This window comes from Indicator indicator, chromosome 13 (genome assembly GCF_027791375.1).
Source record: "Indicator indicator isolate 239-I01 chromosome 13, UM_Iind_1.1, whole genome shotgun sequence".
Taxonomy (NCBI): Eukaryota; Metazoa; Chordata; class Aves; order Piciformes; family Indicatoridae; genus Indicator; species Indicator indicator.
Genome location: NC_072022.1, coordinates 14355921 through 14374439, shown reverse-complemented (window position 1 = coordinate 14374439; position 18519 = coordinate 14355921). Strand labels below are relative to the sequence as shown.

General features: G+C 40.3%; 1 protein-coding gene across 2 annotated transcripts; it reads left to right on the top strand.

Moving 5' to 3' along the window:
- The first annotated feature begins 454 nt into the window (after positions 1-454).
- IWS1 (interacts with SUPT6H, CTD assembly factor 1) lies at positions 455-17983 on the top strand. Of its 2 annotated transcripts, XM_054386322.1 has the most exons (16): positions 455-522; positions 1186-1304; positions 6921-7596; positions 8146-8347; positions 8572-8629; positions 8985-9085; positions 9753-9903; positions 11566-11648; positions 11935-12064; positions 13111-13228; positions 13981-14092; positions 14282-14338; positions 14529-14640; positions 16996-17107; positions 17533-17759; positions 17946-17983. In XM_054386322.1, exons 1-15 carry the CDS (start codon positions 489-491, stop codon positions 17595-17597), a joined length of 2130 nt encoding a protein of 709 aa, XP_054242297.1. In that variant the 5' UTR covers positions 455-488; the 3' UTR covers positions 17598-17759; positions 17946-17983. The 2 variants fall into 2 exon arrangements, with proteins under 2 accessions (XP_054242297.1, XP_054242298.1); XM_054386323.1 differs by lacking the exons at positions 17533-17759; positions 17946-17983 and adding an exon at positions 15206-15364 and having other exon boundaries at positions 16996-17032.
- The last annotated feature ends 536 nt before the right edge of the window (positions 17984-18519 follow it).

Here is an 18519-nt window from a genome sequence, read left to right as displayed (position 1 = left end):
ATCGTTAAATCAGCTCCTGACGAAAGGAGTGAACAGTTTCCAGCTTTTCACCACTAGCATCCTACCCTGAGTTTCTCCAAGGATTAAACTGCCGGAAGACCACCTCTACGGGCCGGGCGGGGTGATGGCGGCCGAGGCAGGGCGAGTGCTTCCTCCTCCTCCTTCTCCTTCTCTTCTTCCTCCTCCTCCTCCCGGGGCAGGGTAACGGCGGCCGAGGCAGGGCGAGCGCCTCCTCCTCCCGGGGAGGGATAATGGCGGCCGAGGGTGCGTAGGGGCAAGGGGCAGCCTCTCTTGGCGCATGCGCGGGGGCCCGCTGCGGGCCGTTGGGAGGAAAGGCGCCATCTTGGGCCCTGTGCGAGCCGGGAGCCGAGGCGGGAGCAGAGAGGCGGTGGCTGGAGGACGCGGCGGGCCCTAGCGACGAACGCCGTGTGGGGGGCTTTGCCCCGCCAGCTGCCCTCGGCAAGGAGGGCGGGGCTCAGCGGCCTGCCATGGAGAGCGAGTACTACGGCGGAGAGCAGTCAGGTAGCGGCGCGGTGGCTTCCCCGTGAGAGGCAGAGACTTCTGTGGCGCTGGGCCCTGTGAGACAGGGGGCTAGACATGGCGAGGATCGCCCTGCATCTCTGTGCCTGACGGCTGCTTCCGGCTCCCAGGGCCCTTCGGTCGCGTAAGGGGCGGTGGAGTCACGCCCGAGACCGCGTCTCGGCAGTCGCTCCAAGAAGGGTGTGCGGGGCCGGGCTGAGCCTCGCCTCCTCTGCACTGGGGGTTGTCAGCAGCCGGCTCCGCACGGGTCAGGGCTGGCGTCGACGGGGCTGGTCTGGATCTCCTCTGCCTCCGGGGTTATCCGCAGAACGCTTTGTAGGGGGCTGGGGTGGCATCGGCGGGGCTGGGCCGGGCCAGGGCCGGGCCCCTTGGCGTGAGTACAACATAGTAGATGCCTTATTATTAGTTCTCTGTTGTAGTGTGTCAGTCCCTGCTTCCATGCGTGTTACTGATGGGTTTGTTATCTCTTGTGGTCTGTCTATGGTGGGTCTGTGCCAAACCTACCCAGTAGATACTTTCCTTTTGTCTGCATTAGCGTATAATTAGAATGAGAATCTGATTGCAGCGCTGCCTGCCTCCCTGTTCATCCGTTTTAAACACCAGGAAATACCGAGTTTTACTTTCCTTTTCTTAATTTTGGAGTAGATGATGGCGGAGCTACTCCAGTGCAAGACGAACGAGATTCAGGATCTGATGTTGAAGATGAAGGAAATGAGCAGCATTCTGGATCTGAGAATGGAAGTGTAGTAGGGCACCATTCAGAGGTACTACTGGAACTTCATCTAGATTAAGATTACTGTTCTGTAAATTGGTTTTTTTTATGTTTGTTTAAAGAGGCTTTTTTTCTTAACTGAGACTTATATGTGTATTCAGGATTCTTTTAAGTCAAAACTTTACTTACAGAAAGAAATGTGTCAGATAATCTCTTGACCAATACATAGCATAGGGCCTTTTACACTTTTTTTCTTCTTAATTGTTCCAATAGTGTTCACTGTTTTTTACTAGAAGATTAATATACCCAGAAGAGGAAAAACTCTTTGGGTTTGAAATTTTAAGCAATGGATTCTGAGGAATTTTACATTAAATTCTGCACAGTAACGTAAAACCACATGTTGTGGAGGCATAGATTCCCTTACCAAAGAATAGATATTCTGTCATCTTCCACTTTTCTTCTTAGATGTGAGTGCTGAAGTCTATTTGTGCTATGTCTTTCACCTTGTCACTTACAAAGAAGCAGGTCTCCATGTGGAGCAGGAGCAGGTTAAAGTTTGTAAATGGGATCTGTTCTCCCTCTGGAGAGGCTTTTGCTTTGAGAAGCCTACACCATGAAAAGAGTGGTAAAGATCAGCACTGACTCTGAGTTTTCAGTAGTTATATGTTTTTAAAATTGCTTGAAATGCATGCTGTGATGTAGCTGGCTGATGTGTCAAAAGGCTTGACTGCTGTGGTATACATTGCATTCCTTTTCATTTTCCTCCACCCCTTTATTGAATTCATGCTTGGCGTTAGAAAGTAGATGAAGCTTTTGTATTTGTATAGAATGAAAGTTCTTCCTGCGTATCTGAATTTGAGTGTAAACAGATTTGGAATTCCTTTTTTTAAAAGGTGTTGAAATTCACTGTTGAAGATGCTGCTTTGGTGCAAGGCAGCATCTCTTACTGTCACAATCAGGGTTTCAGCGTGGGAGAAATAACTATCTTTCAAAGGGATTTAGTGCTTCTGTTTTAACTTAAAAAATCTAGGATGAGTGCATGGAGAGTCATGTTGCTTCTACAATAATATTTAAGCTTTTTCTGCCATGTATGAAAACTTGTTTGCTTTTTCTTACTCTTCTGTACTCCTGTGAGATTGTAATTTTACTATGGCGTAGAGAACAAGCAGTTGGCTATTACTACATCTTCATGGTGTCTTTTTCAGATTTAAGTAACCACAAAGTACTAGGAGCTATTATTATCATTGCTAACTGTGCTTGTGTTATTTTAAGGGCTTTGTTCTGTGATGGCTGTTGAATATTCCTCTGTAGGTAAAATACTTCAATCCATTAAAAAAACCCTACTACCACTACCAATAAAACCCCCACCCAAAACCCACAAACACCCAAAAATAAAATACAAGGGGAAAAAAACCTAAATAAAACACCTTTCTGTCCAATAGTAGATATGAACCTTCAAGCCTTTAGTGGTTTATTTGATTTGGTTCAAATGATAAATACATTCTTAGTTTCCTCTACACCAGATTCAAAGTGCAAGTCAAAAAGCAGTGATGTGGACCAGCTGTCTCTGAAAGGAGTAGCCTTCAGTGATTTATCATATTAGCTACCCTAAATATTCTCTTATTTCCTTCATCTATAGGAATATGTGGGAGTAATGTTACTCAAAGGTAATAAAACCTTTGAGGCAGCCTAAACAGTTAAGTCTATTTCCTTACTATTTCGTCTCTAATTTAGAACTTGGATGCAAAGAACTGAAGTTTTAAACTATCAAACTTTTTTTTCAGGTTCTTAACTTTAAAGAAAAAGGGAATCCTGAGGAATTACTTATGTAGGTCTCAGGTATGTGGGTTTTTCTTTTCCACAATTCTTTTCTGGCTTTCCTTCCCCCAATCCCACTTTATCTATAAATGTTCTTCTTGATGTCCTTACCAATTTTGCTTTAGACAAATAGAATTAGGTAACACAGAGTTTTAGTACAGTAATGAATATGAAATCATGTTTACAGTGTTTGTACAAGTCAGGCTCATTTGGAAATCTTTAATGACTTAGATTCTTACACTTTAACCAAGTCGTGGCTGTCTTCACAAATTAAGTAATGGTTTGACTGTGACTGTTAATGAATGTACTTCAAATACGTTACATTTCTGAAAAAAAGAGATGCTTGCTGATCTGCCAGTGATGGTTGTGTGTGCCTCAGTTTAACAAATGTCATTCAGGAGGTAGTAATGGATGGGTCAGTTTTGCTGAACTTCCTAAATTCTTAAAGTAGTACCTCTTCAGATTGGCTGCATGTTGATCCAATTAAACTACTTGCTGAATGAAATTTTTATGTAAAAGGATAACACTGTAAATTTGATTTTGATGTATTCCTTATTTTATACTGTACTAAAGCCTCATGTTACAGAATTCTTTCAGTTGAATAAATTAAGGACATCTCAATTAAAATGTTTATAGATAAAGAGGAGGAAGAAAAGAAAGCAAAGGAATTAGAGAAAAATGCAGTAGCAATTACCTGAGACCTACTTGATTTTGAGGATGTCTGATCTTTTAGTTATTTGGAAAAGAAAAAATAGAAAACACCAAAATTATATGCTTGGTTTCTTTGACAATGCCTTTTTAGAGACGAACTAGTAAAAAAAAAAACAAACAAACAAAACAAAAAAAAAAAAACAGGTATTGAGGGAGGGAGCCTATCTTACAGAATTCAGTTGTCTTGCTGTGAAGTTGCATGAACTTTTTGTCTCAAGTGTATTCCAGCAGTTTTTATGGATTTGATAATCAGAAAACCTTTGCACTATGGCACTGTGGACTGGGCCTGTCTGTTCTGTGTAGACCCCAAGGAAGTCTCTGTCTCAGCTCTGCTTTAGCAGATGCTCAGTTATGTTCATGTGCTGAATCTGAGGCAGCATGTGTTGGATCTCTGCAGGGCTTACTGACTTGACTGACGTAACAGGGTGCTTTTTAGGTTGGTTCTCATACTGTTTGGATTCAGACTAGAGTAGATGGTGCTCAGTCTGTGCAGGGCATCTGTGTTGTCCGAATGGTTCTTCTGTAGGTGATTATATCACAGGAGAATTCAGCTGCTGTGATCACTGGGAGTCTATGGTGCAGAGCTCTGCTTTGTATAGTGGCAGTGTGAGCTAATGAGGATGCACATCTGCTCTTTTTCCCCAAACATCTTTGTTCTCAAGAGCAATTGTCAGTTTGTAGGAAAGGATTGGAGACTCCATGTGTTGTCAAGTGCTTCAGCAGTAATGCTGTGTAATCATGATGACTTATGACCCAGTGTTTTGCATAAGAAGTTCCTGGTTATTTAGTTCAATATTCCGAATAGATGGATGTGTAACCTTCAGCCTTACTTCTGACTTTGGAAACATTTAAGAATCATTATGGATTCCAAATTTTTTTTTTTTTAATTTTGTTTATGTGCTGATCAAAGACTTTTTAGACTGGCAGAATTATTTGTATTGTTTTCCTTGGTTTGGCAAAATGCCTTATTGCTGCTGATAATCTATTCAGCATTAGACATGTGAAATCAAGAAAAGATAGACCAGAAGTTATGTGGTAGGAAAATAAGGATTAAAGAATTTCTGTTATTATAAGCAGCAATTTCAGTGTATATATCTGCATTTCAGTACTTCTCAGTGACCTTGCTTGTAACACTGCTGTAAAATCTGTTTCCTGTTCTGTTTGCAGCTGCAGTTTTCTTTAATCTGATGTAATACAGTTAGAGAAAATACATCACATGCACATGCTGTTAGTTCATGTGGAAGCTACTGGGCAGGAGAGGGCACTCAAATAAGTCAGTAAGATCCTATAACAAGCTGAGAGCAGTTGAGTGTGAGTATGGTCTTCCTGAGCCATGCATCTTCAAATCTGTAACTTCTTAATCTTCATATTTAGTTACTTAAAATTCCAAATTCAGGTTTTTACAGAACCATGTTTCCTTTCTGTAAGGAGAAAAGTTTTGCCATAGAGACAGGGACAAGCAGCAGAGAGAAAACTGCTCACTCCTTGTTAGAGCAGTGGTTTTGTAGCTGGCACTGGAAACAGTGAAGTTGTATTTGAAGTGCATGTTTTAAAATTATATCATCCTGACTTTTTCCCATTGTGCAGTAAGTTACTGTTAATGATTCTGCAGTAATTTAGAAGCTATTATTTTATCAAGTGCTAGCCAAGGGAATAAAAGTGTAAGGTCCAAAAATCTTACCAAGCAGTGTTATATACTACTTGGTATAGTTCTGGAGAGAGTTGTTCTTAAAAACTATTAAAATTAGGTTGTGTGATTTTTTTTTTCTTTAATTTTTTCTTAATCATACATTTTAATAATAGAATAGTTTGGTTTAGGTGCAGGATAGGCACACCTACGTTATTTTGTATTATTCTCAATGTGTGAGTAGAATGACTGTAAAAAGTAAAAATAGAGAAAAAGGAAATTTCTTCCCAAGGAAGTTAAATTGCTGACAAAAAAATACTTGGAAGCTCCAGGACATAGAGGTTTTAAAGTATCTCCTAGGACACTAAATACACAGTTTGCAAATACGCTAATGGAAGGAGTCTGTAGCTGAGACAAAATCTTCTGTCTGAGGAAAGCCTGGTGGATGAGGAAACTTAAACATGTAGAAAAAAAATCCCTTTTCAGTATTGTTCTTTTCACTTGAAAACGGGATTTTATTGTGACAGTGACATTCAGAGGTGTACTGAGCTAATGATATGAGTGTTCAAGAATAATTTTGTTTTCTTGGGCAAATGCAATTGAGTTTTTTTTTTTTCTGTCAAGGTAGAAATCAGATATAGGAAAGGTAGAACAAGGTTCAGTAACAATATTGACAGGTGGCTTGTGAAAAGTTTTCCAAAAAATGTAAAGCGTGTCTCAGCATTTTTTCCATGTAGAAAAAAAAGAAAGGATTATGTTGCAGTTCTGAAGTTTGAAGAAGGTAGATATATTTGTGCATAGTTTATCTCGGGTGTCTGGATAGGCATGGAGTGATGAGGTTAAGGGAGAGAAGCCTTGAATCTATTCTTACCTTCTAACACGCATTGAAACACAGAACTTGTTAACAATAATATCTGAAAGGTCTGACTAAAACTTTTTTCCTGATTTTTTTGGTAGGCATTTGGTCTTGATGTGTTCTTAAGTATGTTTTCTTGACAAGAAAGGAAAGGGCACAAGCTCTCTAAAGCGTCACTTAAAGTGATGGTTGTGTGTTTTCAGGAAATTGTATTTCATAACCAAAAAAAACTTAGAGATCTTAAGAAAATTACGAGAGAGAGATACTGTTTCTTGCCTTATTACTGGAAAATTGGACCAGGCACTTTGAAAGCCTCATTTGTTAAAATGAAAGCACTAAGCATTTATCCTCAAGGGAACCCTTCTTAGATGTGTTTATTTGAGTGGTTTTGGAGTTCTGTTACCATTTTCAAAATGTGACTGAGCTGCAGGGTGGATAGACTTCCAATGATCTCTTAGTATTTTTCTTGATCTGAAGTATTTGACAGGCCTTTGATGCAAGTTGCTTAATAATTATTTCTGTATAGAAAATATTTCTGGTTTCAGTGCTTTGGGTAATTGAGTTAGAGAAAGGACAAGGAAAAATTCAGAGCACTTTTTTGTCTACTTTTTAAGGTTGTTTCTGCTGAGTTGTCTGAGATTGTTTTTCTTTTTTAGAATGAACACAGTGATGGAGAAGATGATGGGCAAATGGGAGAGGCTCACGAGACAGACTCTGAAAATGAAGATATCCCAAGGCAAAAAGACAGTGACTCAGATAACGAGGAGCCTCCAAATCCCAGCGTGAGTGATTCGGAAAATGAAGCAGCTCATGGAGGGAAAGACAGTGATTCTGATACTGAGGACCGTCCAAATCGGCATTTAAGTGACTCTGAAAATGAAGATGCTTTAAATCATCGAGCAAGTGACTCTGAAAATGGAGAACCTCCCAGGGATCACAGTAGTGATTTTGAAAATGAGGAGTCACACAAACAGCCAGCCAGTGACTCGGAAAGTGAATTGCTCCACAAGCAGCCAGCCAGTGACTCTGAGAGCGAGGAACTCCACAAGCAGCCAGCCAGTGACTCAGAGAGTGAGGAGGTTTCTAGACACAAGCAAGAAATAGAGTCTGAGGATAGTGATGGGGAGGACAAGAAGGAAGAGGTGCAGAATGATTCTCATCATTCAGATAATGACCATGTAAGGGAAGGATTTCAGGGCTCTGACAGTGAAGAGGAAGCTCCTAAGAGAAGGAAAATACCAGACAGCGATGAAGAAGAGAAAGAGGAGGAGAAGACAGTAAAGAGGAAGACAGCTATCCTTTCTGACAGTGAGGATGACAATGAGAAAACACGTAAGAAACCGTAGTGTGAAAATAAGTGATGCAATAAGCAGTAGTATTAGAGTTAAACCATTGTTTTCATGTGAAGAAAACATCTAAGAAACCATAAAATACCTTTGGTTTTTGAACACAGCTGCATTTGTAGAAACTATTGTAGTTGTGTTTCTATGCAAAGATCTAATATTTTTGAGTCTAATAGAAGTAAAAGGAGAAGACTGCAGTGATCGTGCTTTATATTGGCACCTGTTATTGGGCTGATTATTCCCGTTAGTCATTTCTCTACTTTATTGTTATTTCTGTAGTCTATTTTCCCTCTTCTTTATATGCCAGGGATGAGTCTGTTTTGAAATTACAAGGTTTCCTGGATAGATGTGGTGTATGGGAACTTCAGTTGCTGATGGAATAAACTAGAATTCAGAATATATGTATTTTTTAAGAAATGACAGTGTTGGGGTTTTTTGTGTTGGAAGGCTAGTCAGCTTTCCTCTTGTGCAAATCAAATTTGAGAGACTTGCCACCTTTGTTACTAGGACACATAGAAATGTTCCTTTCTGTTGGCAGCTGCAAAAAAAGTACGAATCCTTTCTGATGTTGAAGAATCGGATAGTGATGCTCCTTCAGAGAAATCTGGGAACAGGAAGAAAAGTATTGTGTCAGATAGTGAGGAAGAAGAAGGAGAAGAAGATAGAAAAGAGAATGCTGGGAAGAAAAAAGAAGAGAAAGATCTGTTTGGCAGTGACAGTGAATCTGGAAATGAACAAGAGTAAGTGCTTCTGGGAACATGTATTCTTTTGGGGCTGCAGATAGTGAGACTGACTATGAATGGAGAACAGATGAATTTCAGGCAAGGAATGGTTGTCCACCTTCATTGGTGGTATGAAGAGGAAGACAGAATGAAAGATGGATGTCCACACAGTAGGATTTTTGGAGAAAAGGCACTAACACTGTTGCAGTCTGTATAGATAAATATTACTCTTCCCTTCACAGAAACCTGATTGCAGATATATTTGGAGAATCAGGTGATGAGGAGGAAGAGGAATTTACGGTAAGTGTTACTGTGCATGTCTCTTGTTCATTTCCTAGATCTCATCTTCCTGGAGAAGTACTTCAGAATGAGTTGAGTTTGAATTCACCTTCAAGGATACATTGTACCAGGAGGGACACTTTGTATCTGATGGAGTCATTGAGGTAGTCTTTGGGTGAAATAGCATTTAGGGCTCTTCTGTTGTGAGAGTTACTTTTATGAAGTCACGGCTGGACTTAGGGAGCCTTTGTTCCTCTTTCTTCTAGATGATCTGGAGGCTTACCTGAAGCTTTTTGAGTATCAGTGTCAGGTGCCTGAGTAGATAGATACTCTACCTTAATCTGTACACTGATTTGTATTGTCACTTACCCATCAGGGTTTTAATCAGGAAGATTTGGAGGAAGAAAAAGGTGATGCAGACATGAAGGAGACAGCAGATGAATCTGACTCTGATGATAATATCAAAAGAGGAAAGCAGTAAGTCACTGTGTTACACACTCCTTTATTAATAGAAATGCAAGATTTTAGTGAAAGAGCTTCTCCAAAGACTGGCTAAACTTCTGTTCAGAAAGGCTTGGGACTATGTTTCTACAGAAAGTGTGTTCTCATAAGCTACATCAGGAGGTCTTCTCTCAGCTTTGTACAGTTAAGTCGCTTAGCAGTTCGTAGCAGATTACCTGTGCTGCTGCTTCAGAGAACAGTATTGCATGTTCCACATCAAAACGTGAAGGAATTTAGTATCTAATGAAGAGCATCCATCTCTACTGTTAGCAGTTCAGTATTGAAGTCACAGGTGTGTTTCTGTGTAAGGGATAAGGGATGGCAAAACTTGCCATCACCATGTCTCCTGTTTCCTTTCTGTCTGCTGCAGCAGAGCAGTGCATTGCAGGTACAGGGAAGCTAAATCTTTGTCAGATTCAGTGACACTAGCACATTTTGAACCCTGGATATTACATGCGTGCATGTCATTGGCTGTTTCAGCAAGGCCTTGCACACTTCTGAGGACATCTCAGAGCCTTTGAAGCCCCTTTGCTAGTTTCCCCTTTTTGAAAGGTTATGATACAGAAACAAAATTATTTCCTAAAAAAAAACACCTGTAAGATCAACCCTGTTCTGACCAACTGCAACTCTTGTTGCATTTCAGCATGGACTTCATGTCAGATTTTGACATGATGCTGCAACGAAAGAAGAGTATGAGTGGCAAGCGCAGACGAAATCGGGATGGTGGAACTTTTATTAGCGATGCAGATGATGTGGTCAGTGCTATGATTGTGAAGATGAATGAAGCTGCTGAGGTGAGTTTCTGAGCTCCAAAGACACCTTAAAATCCAGTTCCTTTCTATGGGAAAATCTTGTGATCAAGAAAATAGAGAACTCTGGCTGGGACTCAGGAGGAGTAATCTGGACATGGCAGAAAACTTCCAATATCTGATCAACTATTTAAATGTTATTTTTGCTCTTCTGAGTGAAAATATTTCTTCTGTTGAATTTTGGAAAAGGTAGTTACTCATTTTAAAGATTAAAGGGTAAACTACATGAATTAGTGTATCAAACACTGCGAAAGGGAATGGGGTTTAATTTCATGATACAGTTACTAGCACATTGAATAGCTCTGTGTTCCCAAGAAAAACCCTTTTCAAAACTATTAGAATGATAGTAGAATAACGGAATTATGGGAGTTCTGCCTTTGCAGACTGCCTTTTTCAAGGAGTCATGTTTAGTATGTTGCTTTACAAGGCTTATTGGGGTCTGACCTTTTGTCAGGTGTCCTCTCTTGTGGTTGCAGTTTTGTTGGAGTAGCAGTTAAAGAACATCACTGTGAAACTCATTTAAACCAATTGGGTGGAATATACAAAACTTAGAAAGAGGAATCTTATAACAACTGCAAAAAAAAAAAAAAAGAAGATTCTTCCTGAGTAGTTAAGAAGGATGATGTCTTTAGGGAGGGAGGGGAGAGTGATATCATGATGTGGGAGACAGCTGAGACTCTCTTGGTCTTGACAAGAAAAAATTGTCTTGAACAAGATGACAGCCAAATGTTTCAAATGAAGCCACAGAGTTTGGAATTATAGAATCATTCTGGCTGGAAGAAATCTTCAAGGTCATCTAGTTCAACCATTATCTAACTCTGCCAAGTCTGATGATAAACCATGTCCCTTATCATGCTAGAGAAATGCTGGAGAGAAAAGCTGAGCTCTGTTATTGTGGTGTCTTACTCTCTAGCATGTGCCTGTGAAACCATTCTGGTGCATGAAGAGGGGAAGAAGGGGAAGAATCTTCTCTCTTGCAATAAAAAACTTTGTGCAGAAAGAGCCTTCAGTGGATTAAGATGAGTGGAAAGGAACTGCCATAGCAGGACCTAAATCTGTTGGTTGTAATGGATCTTTTTTGATAGGGGAGTCCAAGTACTGAACAGATAGTGACATTAATGCCCTGGATGATAGTCACTTTGAAACCCAGTCTTTGTTTTAGCACATTTGTGTGTGCATATTTGTGTGTTCTTATGTTACTTGCACCAATGCTTCATCCTAAGCCTCTAGGTTATCCAGTTACATTCAAGCAAATGTACATGTTTCTCACTTCCAATTGTTTTGGCTTGATATTTTTCTGTTGTCTTGGTGACGTTTTACTAGCAAAGTTTCTAGGTTATCTGTGCATAGTGTGGAGGACTGCAGTTTATTGCAATCAACCCAAATCATGAGATAGAAAACAAAGTTGTTTTGCTGGGAGCGTCCTAATGTGATACTTATTTTGAGGATAATGTAATATTTTAAGGAAAATGTTGTATAATGTGTTTTGGGGCTGCAAGAAAATGAAGCAGGGTACAAAGTTACTGTAATCTTGGCAAAGTTGCACTTGTTTAACAGAATCATCTTTTTCCTGTAAATGTTGTCAAGAATGAAAGTTGCTGATTTCTTCTTCTGACTAACTTGCACTGGTTCTTCAATTCCTTACAGGAGGATCGACAACTGAATACACAGAAGAAACCAGCACTAAAGAAATTAACTTTGCTACCAACTGTAGTTATGCATCTTAAAAAGTGAGTTGTCTTTATCCTAGTTAATTATCATCCTGGGGAATATTGGGAATTTGGTAGGTTTCCTGGAGTGACATTACAGTTGTACTGAGTATGCAGTGAAACACTTTTTTTCCTTCCAAGTAAATGCTGGAGCTAGGTGGCTGGCTTAAAACCCAGAAACTTTATGTAATTTTACTGGTTAATTTAACATGAAAAAACCTCAAATGCACTTTTGTGCCAAAGGATCATTGCATCTGAAAATTTTGATGTATTATGTGACTTTATGGCTTCTCTTTAAATTTTCTAGGCAGGACCTCAAAGAAACTTTCATTGATAGTGGTGTTATGTCTGCCATCAAAGAGTGGCTTTCTCCTCTCCCAGACCGAAGTCTGCCAGCACTAAAGATAAGAGAGGAGCTTCTGAAGATCCTGCAAGAGGTTTGAAACTGACTGTTAACCTGTCTGATTCATGACTTCTCTATGGTTTTATGATCATATGCTTTATGAAAATGTTGCAGCTGCTACGAATAGATTGTGCAGTGAAATATATGAAGCAGCAAACTGCAAAATATATGGATTTGCTCAAAAGTTGCATTATTTTAATGAGTCTTATGTTGTAGGCATGCTGAACAAAGTTTGGTTAGGGAACTTCAGGCACTTAATTGTTCTGGAAATTTTGCCCATGTTCACGAGCAACAAAGCAAACAGCTTTTCTAGGGGGTGGCCAGCAGATAGTTCTGGGAGTCTCAGGTGAACTACAGACATGACCCTCTCTCAGGGAGTGCTGTGGCATTTCTGGATAACTCAGCTGCTTAGTCGCTTTTCTTTCCTAATGCCAGTGGGTTCTACATCACCATTAGTCACTTCAGTTTGTCTCTGCTGCCTTCACAAAGAAAGCATGGCAGAGTCTGCTAGTGAGGCAGAATATTTTTTTCTTGCTGGCTTTAGTTGACCAAAACTTTAGAAATATTTCTTCCTCCTAAGAATTTGCAAGAGTTCTGCTTGGTTTTAGATTTGACCCTTCCTGCCCATTCCAGGGTTTTGTGTAAAATTTAGTTCAGGGTCAGTTAGTCTCTCGCCCTCCGTTTTTCTCTCGCAATCCCCTCTTTTCCAGCCTCTGAAAGAGTGCAGTGCACTGGAAGGATCATCATACTCCGTGCAGACTTGAAGCATTTGTAGCTAAGCTGATTACATGAATGCTTTTTCTGTGGAAATTTTTATCTTTATTACACGAATGCTTTAAAGGCAGAAACTCAGTTCTTGGGTAATACAAGCAAAAGAGTATTTGGAGTAAATAGTCTGGTAACTTGATTCTGTGTAACAAGAATATTAAGGCAAATTTCTAGGTTTTGGTGTTTCTGTAAGACAATAAATGTTAGGTTTTTTCAAGTTTATTGTGAACATGAGTTTTCGTATTTTTAGACTTCAGTGATACCATTAATGTTCAGACATCATTTCTTGCTATTATTTCCTTTACCCTGCAGCTGCCCAGTGTGAGCCAAGAGACCCTGAAGCACAGTGGCATTGGGCGAGCTGTGATGTACCTCTACAAACACCCCAAAGAGTCAAGACCTAACAAGGATATGGCAGGGAAACTGATCAGTATGTAAACTTCCCTGTGCCTTGCATCCCTGAGATTTCACTGAGAATTTAATTTCAGCATTAGCCTTTTTGCTGCATATTTATGGCTGTCATCAGTAGTAGAATTAATTCTGCAATGCAGGAATCTCACAGATCTGTTCCATGGCTTTGTTTATACAGCTGTAACAAACACTGTTGCATTACTGCTACATGAACCTTTCCCTGTTCCTTTCATTCCTGTTCTAAACTGAGGATGGGATTTATTTTGCTCGGATTCACTCCTGGCTATTTGTCTAGACCTAATTATGTATATGCTGCAAAGGCAGGAAAAGGTGCTGACAGAAGACTTACTTATTTACTTCAGAGAAATCATGGACGACTTTTTAAATAGCTGGAGTCTGTGTAGTGGATTCCACCCTGAATGGCTGCAAACTGACTATAAACCTGTTACCTTACTTTGGAACTACTTTATATATTTCTAAAATAGTATTTGCTGTGTTGGGCAGGAGTTCCTGACACTGAAGTACTTTAAGAGAGATTCCAAAAGAGCAAATAATAGAGACTTCATGGATGAAAGCTCTTACTGTCCACAAGGCTGGATTTTCCCAAAATACTAAGAGCACAAAAGTAATTTGTTTGGTTGAAAGGAAGCATAAATGCTTGCCATAAACTTCTGAAAGCTGTATTGGGTCACCAGAATGATTTTGAAATAAACTTTAGTGGCCTGTTGTTCATTAAGCAAATTTTTTGCTTATTATTTTTATTCTTAATAGATGAATGGTCTCGACCCATCTTTGGCCTTACCTCAAATTATAAAGGCATGACAAGAGAAGAAAGGGAGCAGAGAGATTTGGAACAGATGCCTCAGCGAAGGAGATTGAGCAGGTAGGAGCAGCACACAGAAACATGTACTCTTTTTCTAAGAACCACATTGAAGAAAACAGTGATGTGTACCTGTTGAGAGAAATAAAAAGGATATGAAGTCAGAACATTTTTCTTCTTTTGCCACACTTGACTGTCTTTTGAAAGTACTCTTTGTATATAGATGCCTATAAAATTTTACTTATCTTGCAGCTCCGGTGGTCAGACTCCTCGCAGGGACCTGGAGAAAGTGTTAACTGGAGAGGAAAAGTAGGCTGGATTTTACTTATTTACTTTGATGGGGAAAAAGTATTTTAATGGTACTGACTCTGCATTTTGGTTTGAGGTTTTAGAAGCAGCAGTTACGCAGTCTATTTCAGAGGCAGAACACGATAGATTGCTCATACTTCTTAATGTGTAAGATTTGGCTCTAGCAGTCACTTTTTTTTTTCCCCTGCAGGGCTCTTAGACCTGGAGACCCTGGGTTCTGTGCCCGTGCAAGGGTGCCAATGCCCTCCAACAAGGACTATGTGGTCAGGCCCAAGTGGAATGTGGAGATGGAGTCCTCCAGGGTAAGCACTGCTGTGTGGGGATAGCTTAGTCTCTGACTGAGCCTGGGAATCTGTCACCTTACTGCTATCATTACTGAACACACAGTAGCTTTTGAAGTGGCTCTTCTGATTTGAGCAGACAGTAAGGTTTGCTATTCAGTGGGCTGTTTTAAGCTCATCAAATATTTTCACTCAGGTATTGTTGCTTCTCTTACCAAAAAGAGATTTTTCATATTACCTGTTCTAGTTTCTGTCTAGGGTAAGAATCTGATTACAGGCCTCTTACTTTAGAGCATTTTGAACTAAAGCTGCAGTTCAATAAAGTGTTTCTGATATCTTTATACCTTTCCCAGTTTTTGTATTACGTTCTCATAATATTCCAGTTTGGGAAAAACGAGGCTTCGATATACGTTAACAGTTTGTTAGAGGCCTTTGCCTTGCTTTATTTGGCTCATTCATCTACCTTGTGCAGTGTAATTTAGAAGCAGAGTGTGTGGTAGAACACATGCAAATGGAAGAAGTAATAATGATTGTGCTTTCTGCTGTTATCTTTGCTTCTGTGCATTAACTGAGCTGTTGTTTCTAGCCCGGGACTATTAAGAGAGGTATTAGTCGCTTGGAAAAACACAAGAGACGGTTTGCTGAACAGAAACGACTCAGCAAAGTGCATCGGGCCATCAAGTTCAGCATTGAAGGCAACAGGATGCCCCTGTAGCCAAAACACTGCCTTCCCCAAGCTTGAGAGGTATCCCTCAAGGGAGGTGTGGACAGTGCATGTGCTTCAGCTGTTGGCAGTTTGCACATACAGGAAAGGAGTGTGTGTACCCTAAACTTGGAAAACTCTCCTCCTATTCCCTCATGTCTGTACTGGCACCTAAAAGGGAAGTTGTACAGAAAAAAGTAGGCTGTGGAACATAATGTCTGCCAGGATAGCTGCCTCAACAGCTTCAGGGTATCCAAATGGCAGGTGTTAAATGAAAATACCTGTACTCAACAAGAGCTTTGCACCACCCCTGGTTTGGAATGCTGCCGTGACTCTGTTAGGTTCTCCAGCTTTACCTGAACTGCTACATGGAAAGTCTTAGCCCTTAATATAGGGCCTCGTGTCACTGTACACCAACATCTGTAGCTGATGTTTCATTGGTTCAAAATAAGGAATTTTTCACACCTGCTCTCTGAAGGGACTGAGTGAGGTGAGACTTGAGGGGTAGTGACAGGAGGCAGAGCATGAGACCTCTGCAGAGCAAGGGAAGCGCTGTGAATGTGGGGTGGAGGGAGATCAATCCATGCCATTCATCAGTGCAGGAACTGTTATGGCAGTCTCTAGTCTGCATTTCAGTTCTGTGAGCAGGGCTGCCACAAACCAAGAGTGACATCAAGAGGCAGATAACTGTGGAGTTTGCCCTTGATACTGACTTGTTAAAAAAAAATAAAATATTTTTTAAAAAGTCACTGTGAAATTCCAGATAGAATTTCAATTCTAGTGAATAGTTTTTTGAATAAAATTTATTTAAATCAGTGTGTGAAGAAGCACCTTTCTCAGTGATGAGGATAAGAGGTTCAATTTCTGATAGATGATTCTTTGTCAGATATGAAGTAGCATGTTCTGGATATCTCTGTTCTCCCAGACTTCAAAGGTGTGAAGTTTCCATCATTTGTTTCTGTTGTCTAGTTAGTGGAAACTGTGTTCTAGGAAGTAATGGCTGTGGACTGGAAGGGCCTGGCTGTTGCCTGTGGTGGCATTTCTTTACAGAATCACTGTATTTAATCTGTGAAAAGTAACTGCTGCGTCACCTTGGTTTTCATTTGCAGTTAAAGTTGAAAGTTCATTTGCAGTTAAAGATGAAATGCATTAACTTCTAACTTCCTGCCCAGTCAGTTTAGGGATTTCTTTAGCTTCCTCCTTCTCCCCAGTAATCTCTTGCTTTGTAACTACTAATCAGTGACCTTTAAAATAAACTGGAATTGATAGGTCAGCTCACTGCATCTCAGTTACTGTGCATTTGTGTCTGAAGACCTTGCCCCTCCAGGAAACCTGTATGTGTGACATCATGGTGCAGGGTATGTCTGACACTGGACTCCAGCCAGCACAGACACACAACCATTCCAGGCTGTCACACAGTTGTTAATCCCAGTGATGGGAATGCTTCACTATGTGGTGTTTGTGAACACAATGACCACCATCTATGTACTGCATCTGTTGGGGGAACCATTTTAGCTACTGTGTGGGGAGAGGACATGGGCATGTGTGCACACAACCAGTTGGAACTAGTGGCTTCATCAGCCCCCTCTTGCATGCATCTCTTTTCTTGAACCTCTGGGGCTTCTACTTTTTTTTTGTTGTTGTTTCAGTGGTAATTAGTTTTATTTTTTAAGTTCCAGGGGACCTCTAAGAAAGGGGTGAGTCGGCTGGACAAACAGATGCGGAAATTCACAGATATCAGGAAAAAAAGCAGATCGGCCCATGCAGTGAAAATCAGCATTGAGGGTAATAAGATGCCATTGTGACCCTTCACAGAATGCCCCATGATCTCTGCTGTAAGACAATGCACCCATAGACTCTTTGGAGACCTTTAAATTTTTTAACAACTTGCTTGGGTTTGTTTGGGGTTTGTTTTTTTTGTTTTGTTTTGGTTTTTTTTACCAAATCTTTAAATTTTTGGTTCAGGATCTGGTATAAGATGTGTCTGAGGACTGTGAATATGAGGACTTCTTTCTCTTGATTGTATTTAACTTGCTTTATTGTGTCTTTTGTACAGATCACATATTTGTTGTATTGCAACACTTTAGACAATAAACATCTTCTGTTTTTTTGGGGGTTGTCTGTTAATGGCTCCACAGAAGGTATGTGTGGACCATCTGGTATGTTGAAAAGCTGCTAATTATTAATTTCAAACTGTTCTGTCTTTGAAGATCTACATGAATTGGTTTTGACTAGAAATAGTGACCATCTTCCAGAGGATTTAATTTTTCATTAAAGTACAATGTGAAGGTCAAGAGAAGACCAGGAAACCGAGCACTAAAAGTTGCACTTCCAGCTGAAGTGCTTGTTTCACTATGACTGATCCTTCATGTGACCTACAGAGCCTTCAATGGTCGCTGCTGTGATGATTTTTATAAAGCCCAGTTTTGAAGTTGAGGTTAGTGAGACTGGTCAAGAAGACTGTCTGATTGCTGGCCACTCTTTTGGGTGCTTTATGCAGCTGTGCAGAGCTTTTGCTACAGGCTTTGATCTTGCTGTTGCTTTGTTTTGCTGAGATGAGAAAGCTGTGGACTTTTTGTTTGGGGTTTGGGCAGCTCAAATATGTTGTTGTCTCTGACCTCAGGAGCGTGTTCATGGCATGCTGAGAGCCTCAAGGGTTTGGATGTTTTCCCGTTTTTAATGAATTTATTGAAAGAGATGGAATTCCTTGCTGCCATACTGTGACAAGTAAGTGAACAGTGTAGAACTATGCAGACCTTTGGACCCAGGTTCTGATTGGCCCTGAAGGTCCAGAGGTTAGGATGGGCTTTTTTCTTTTCATTAGAAAATTTTGGGAGAAAAAAGTACAATTTCATTGTGAAGTGTAAGAAAAGTCACAAAATCAAAGCTTTTGTCATGGGTCACAAAGACCACCCATTAACAGCAGCATAAAGCAGCAGAGAAAAGCAATTCTCCAAGGACAGCAGTTAGGTACTCAGAGGGAATAATCAGATGGGGGCTGTTTCACCTACATTTCTGGCATCAAGGACCTTGCCCCATATATAATTAAATCAGCCTCTTGGGGCTGACTAGCTGCATGCGATCCATCTTTCTGGCTTAGAATGATAACAGAAGTTTCTTGCTGTGGTTGTGTGATGTAGGTTGCTTTCCCCACCACATGTATTCCCAAGTATCTCATGTCTGAATTACTGGTTTTC

Coding starts and splice junctions, on each gene's coding strand:
- IWS1 (XM_054386322.1), top strand. CDS start 489: ATGGAGAGCGAGTACTACGGCGGAGAGCAGTCAG. Junction 1,305..6,920: donor TAGTAGGGCACCATTCAGAG/GTACTACTGGAA, acceptor TTTCTTTTTTAG/AATGAACACAGTGATGGAGA. Junction 9,904..11,565: donor AGATGAATGAAGCTGCTGAG/GTGAGTTTCTGA, acceptor AATTCCTTACAG/GAGGATCGACAACTGAATAC.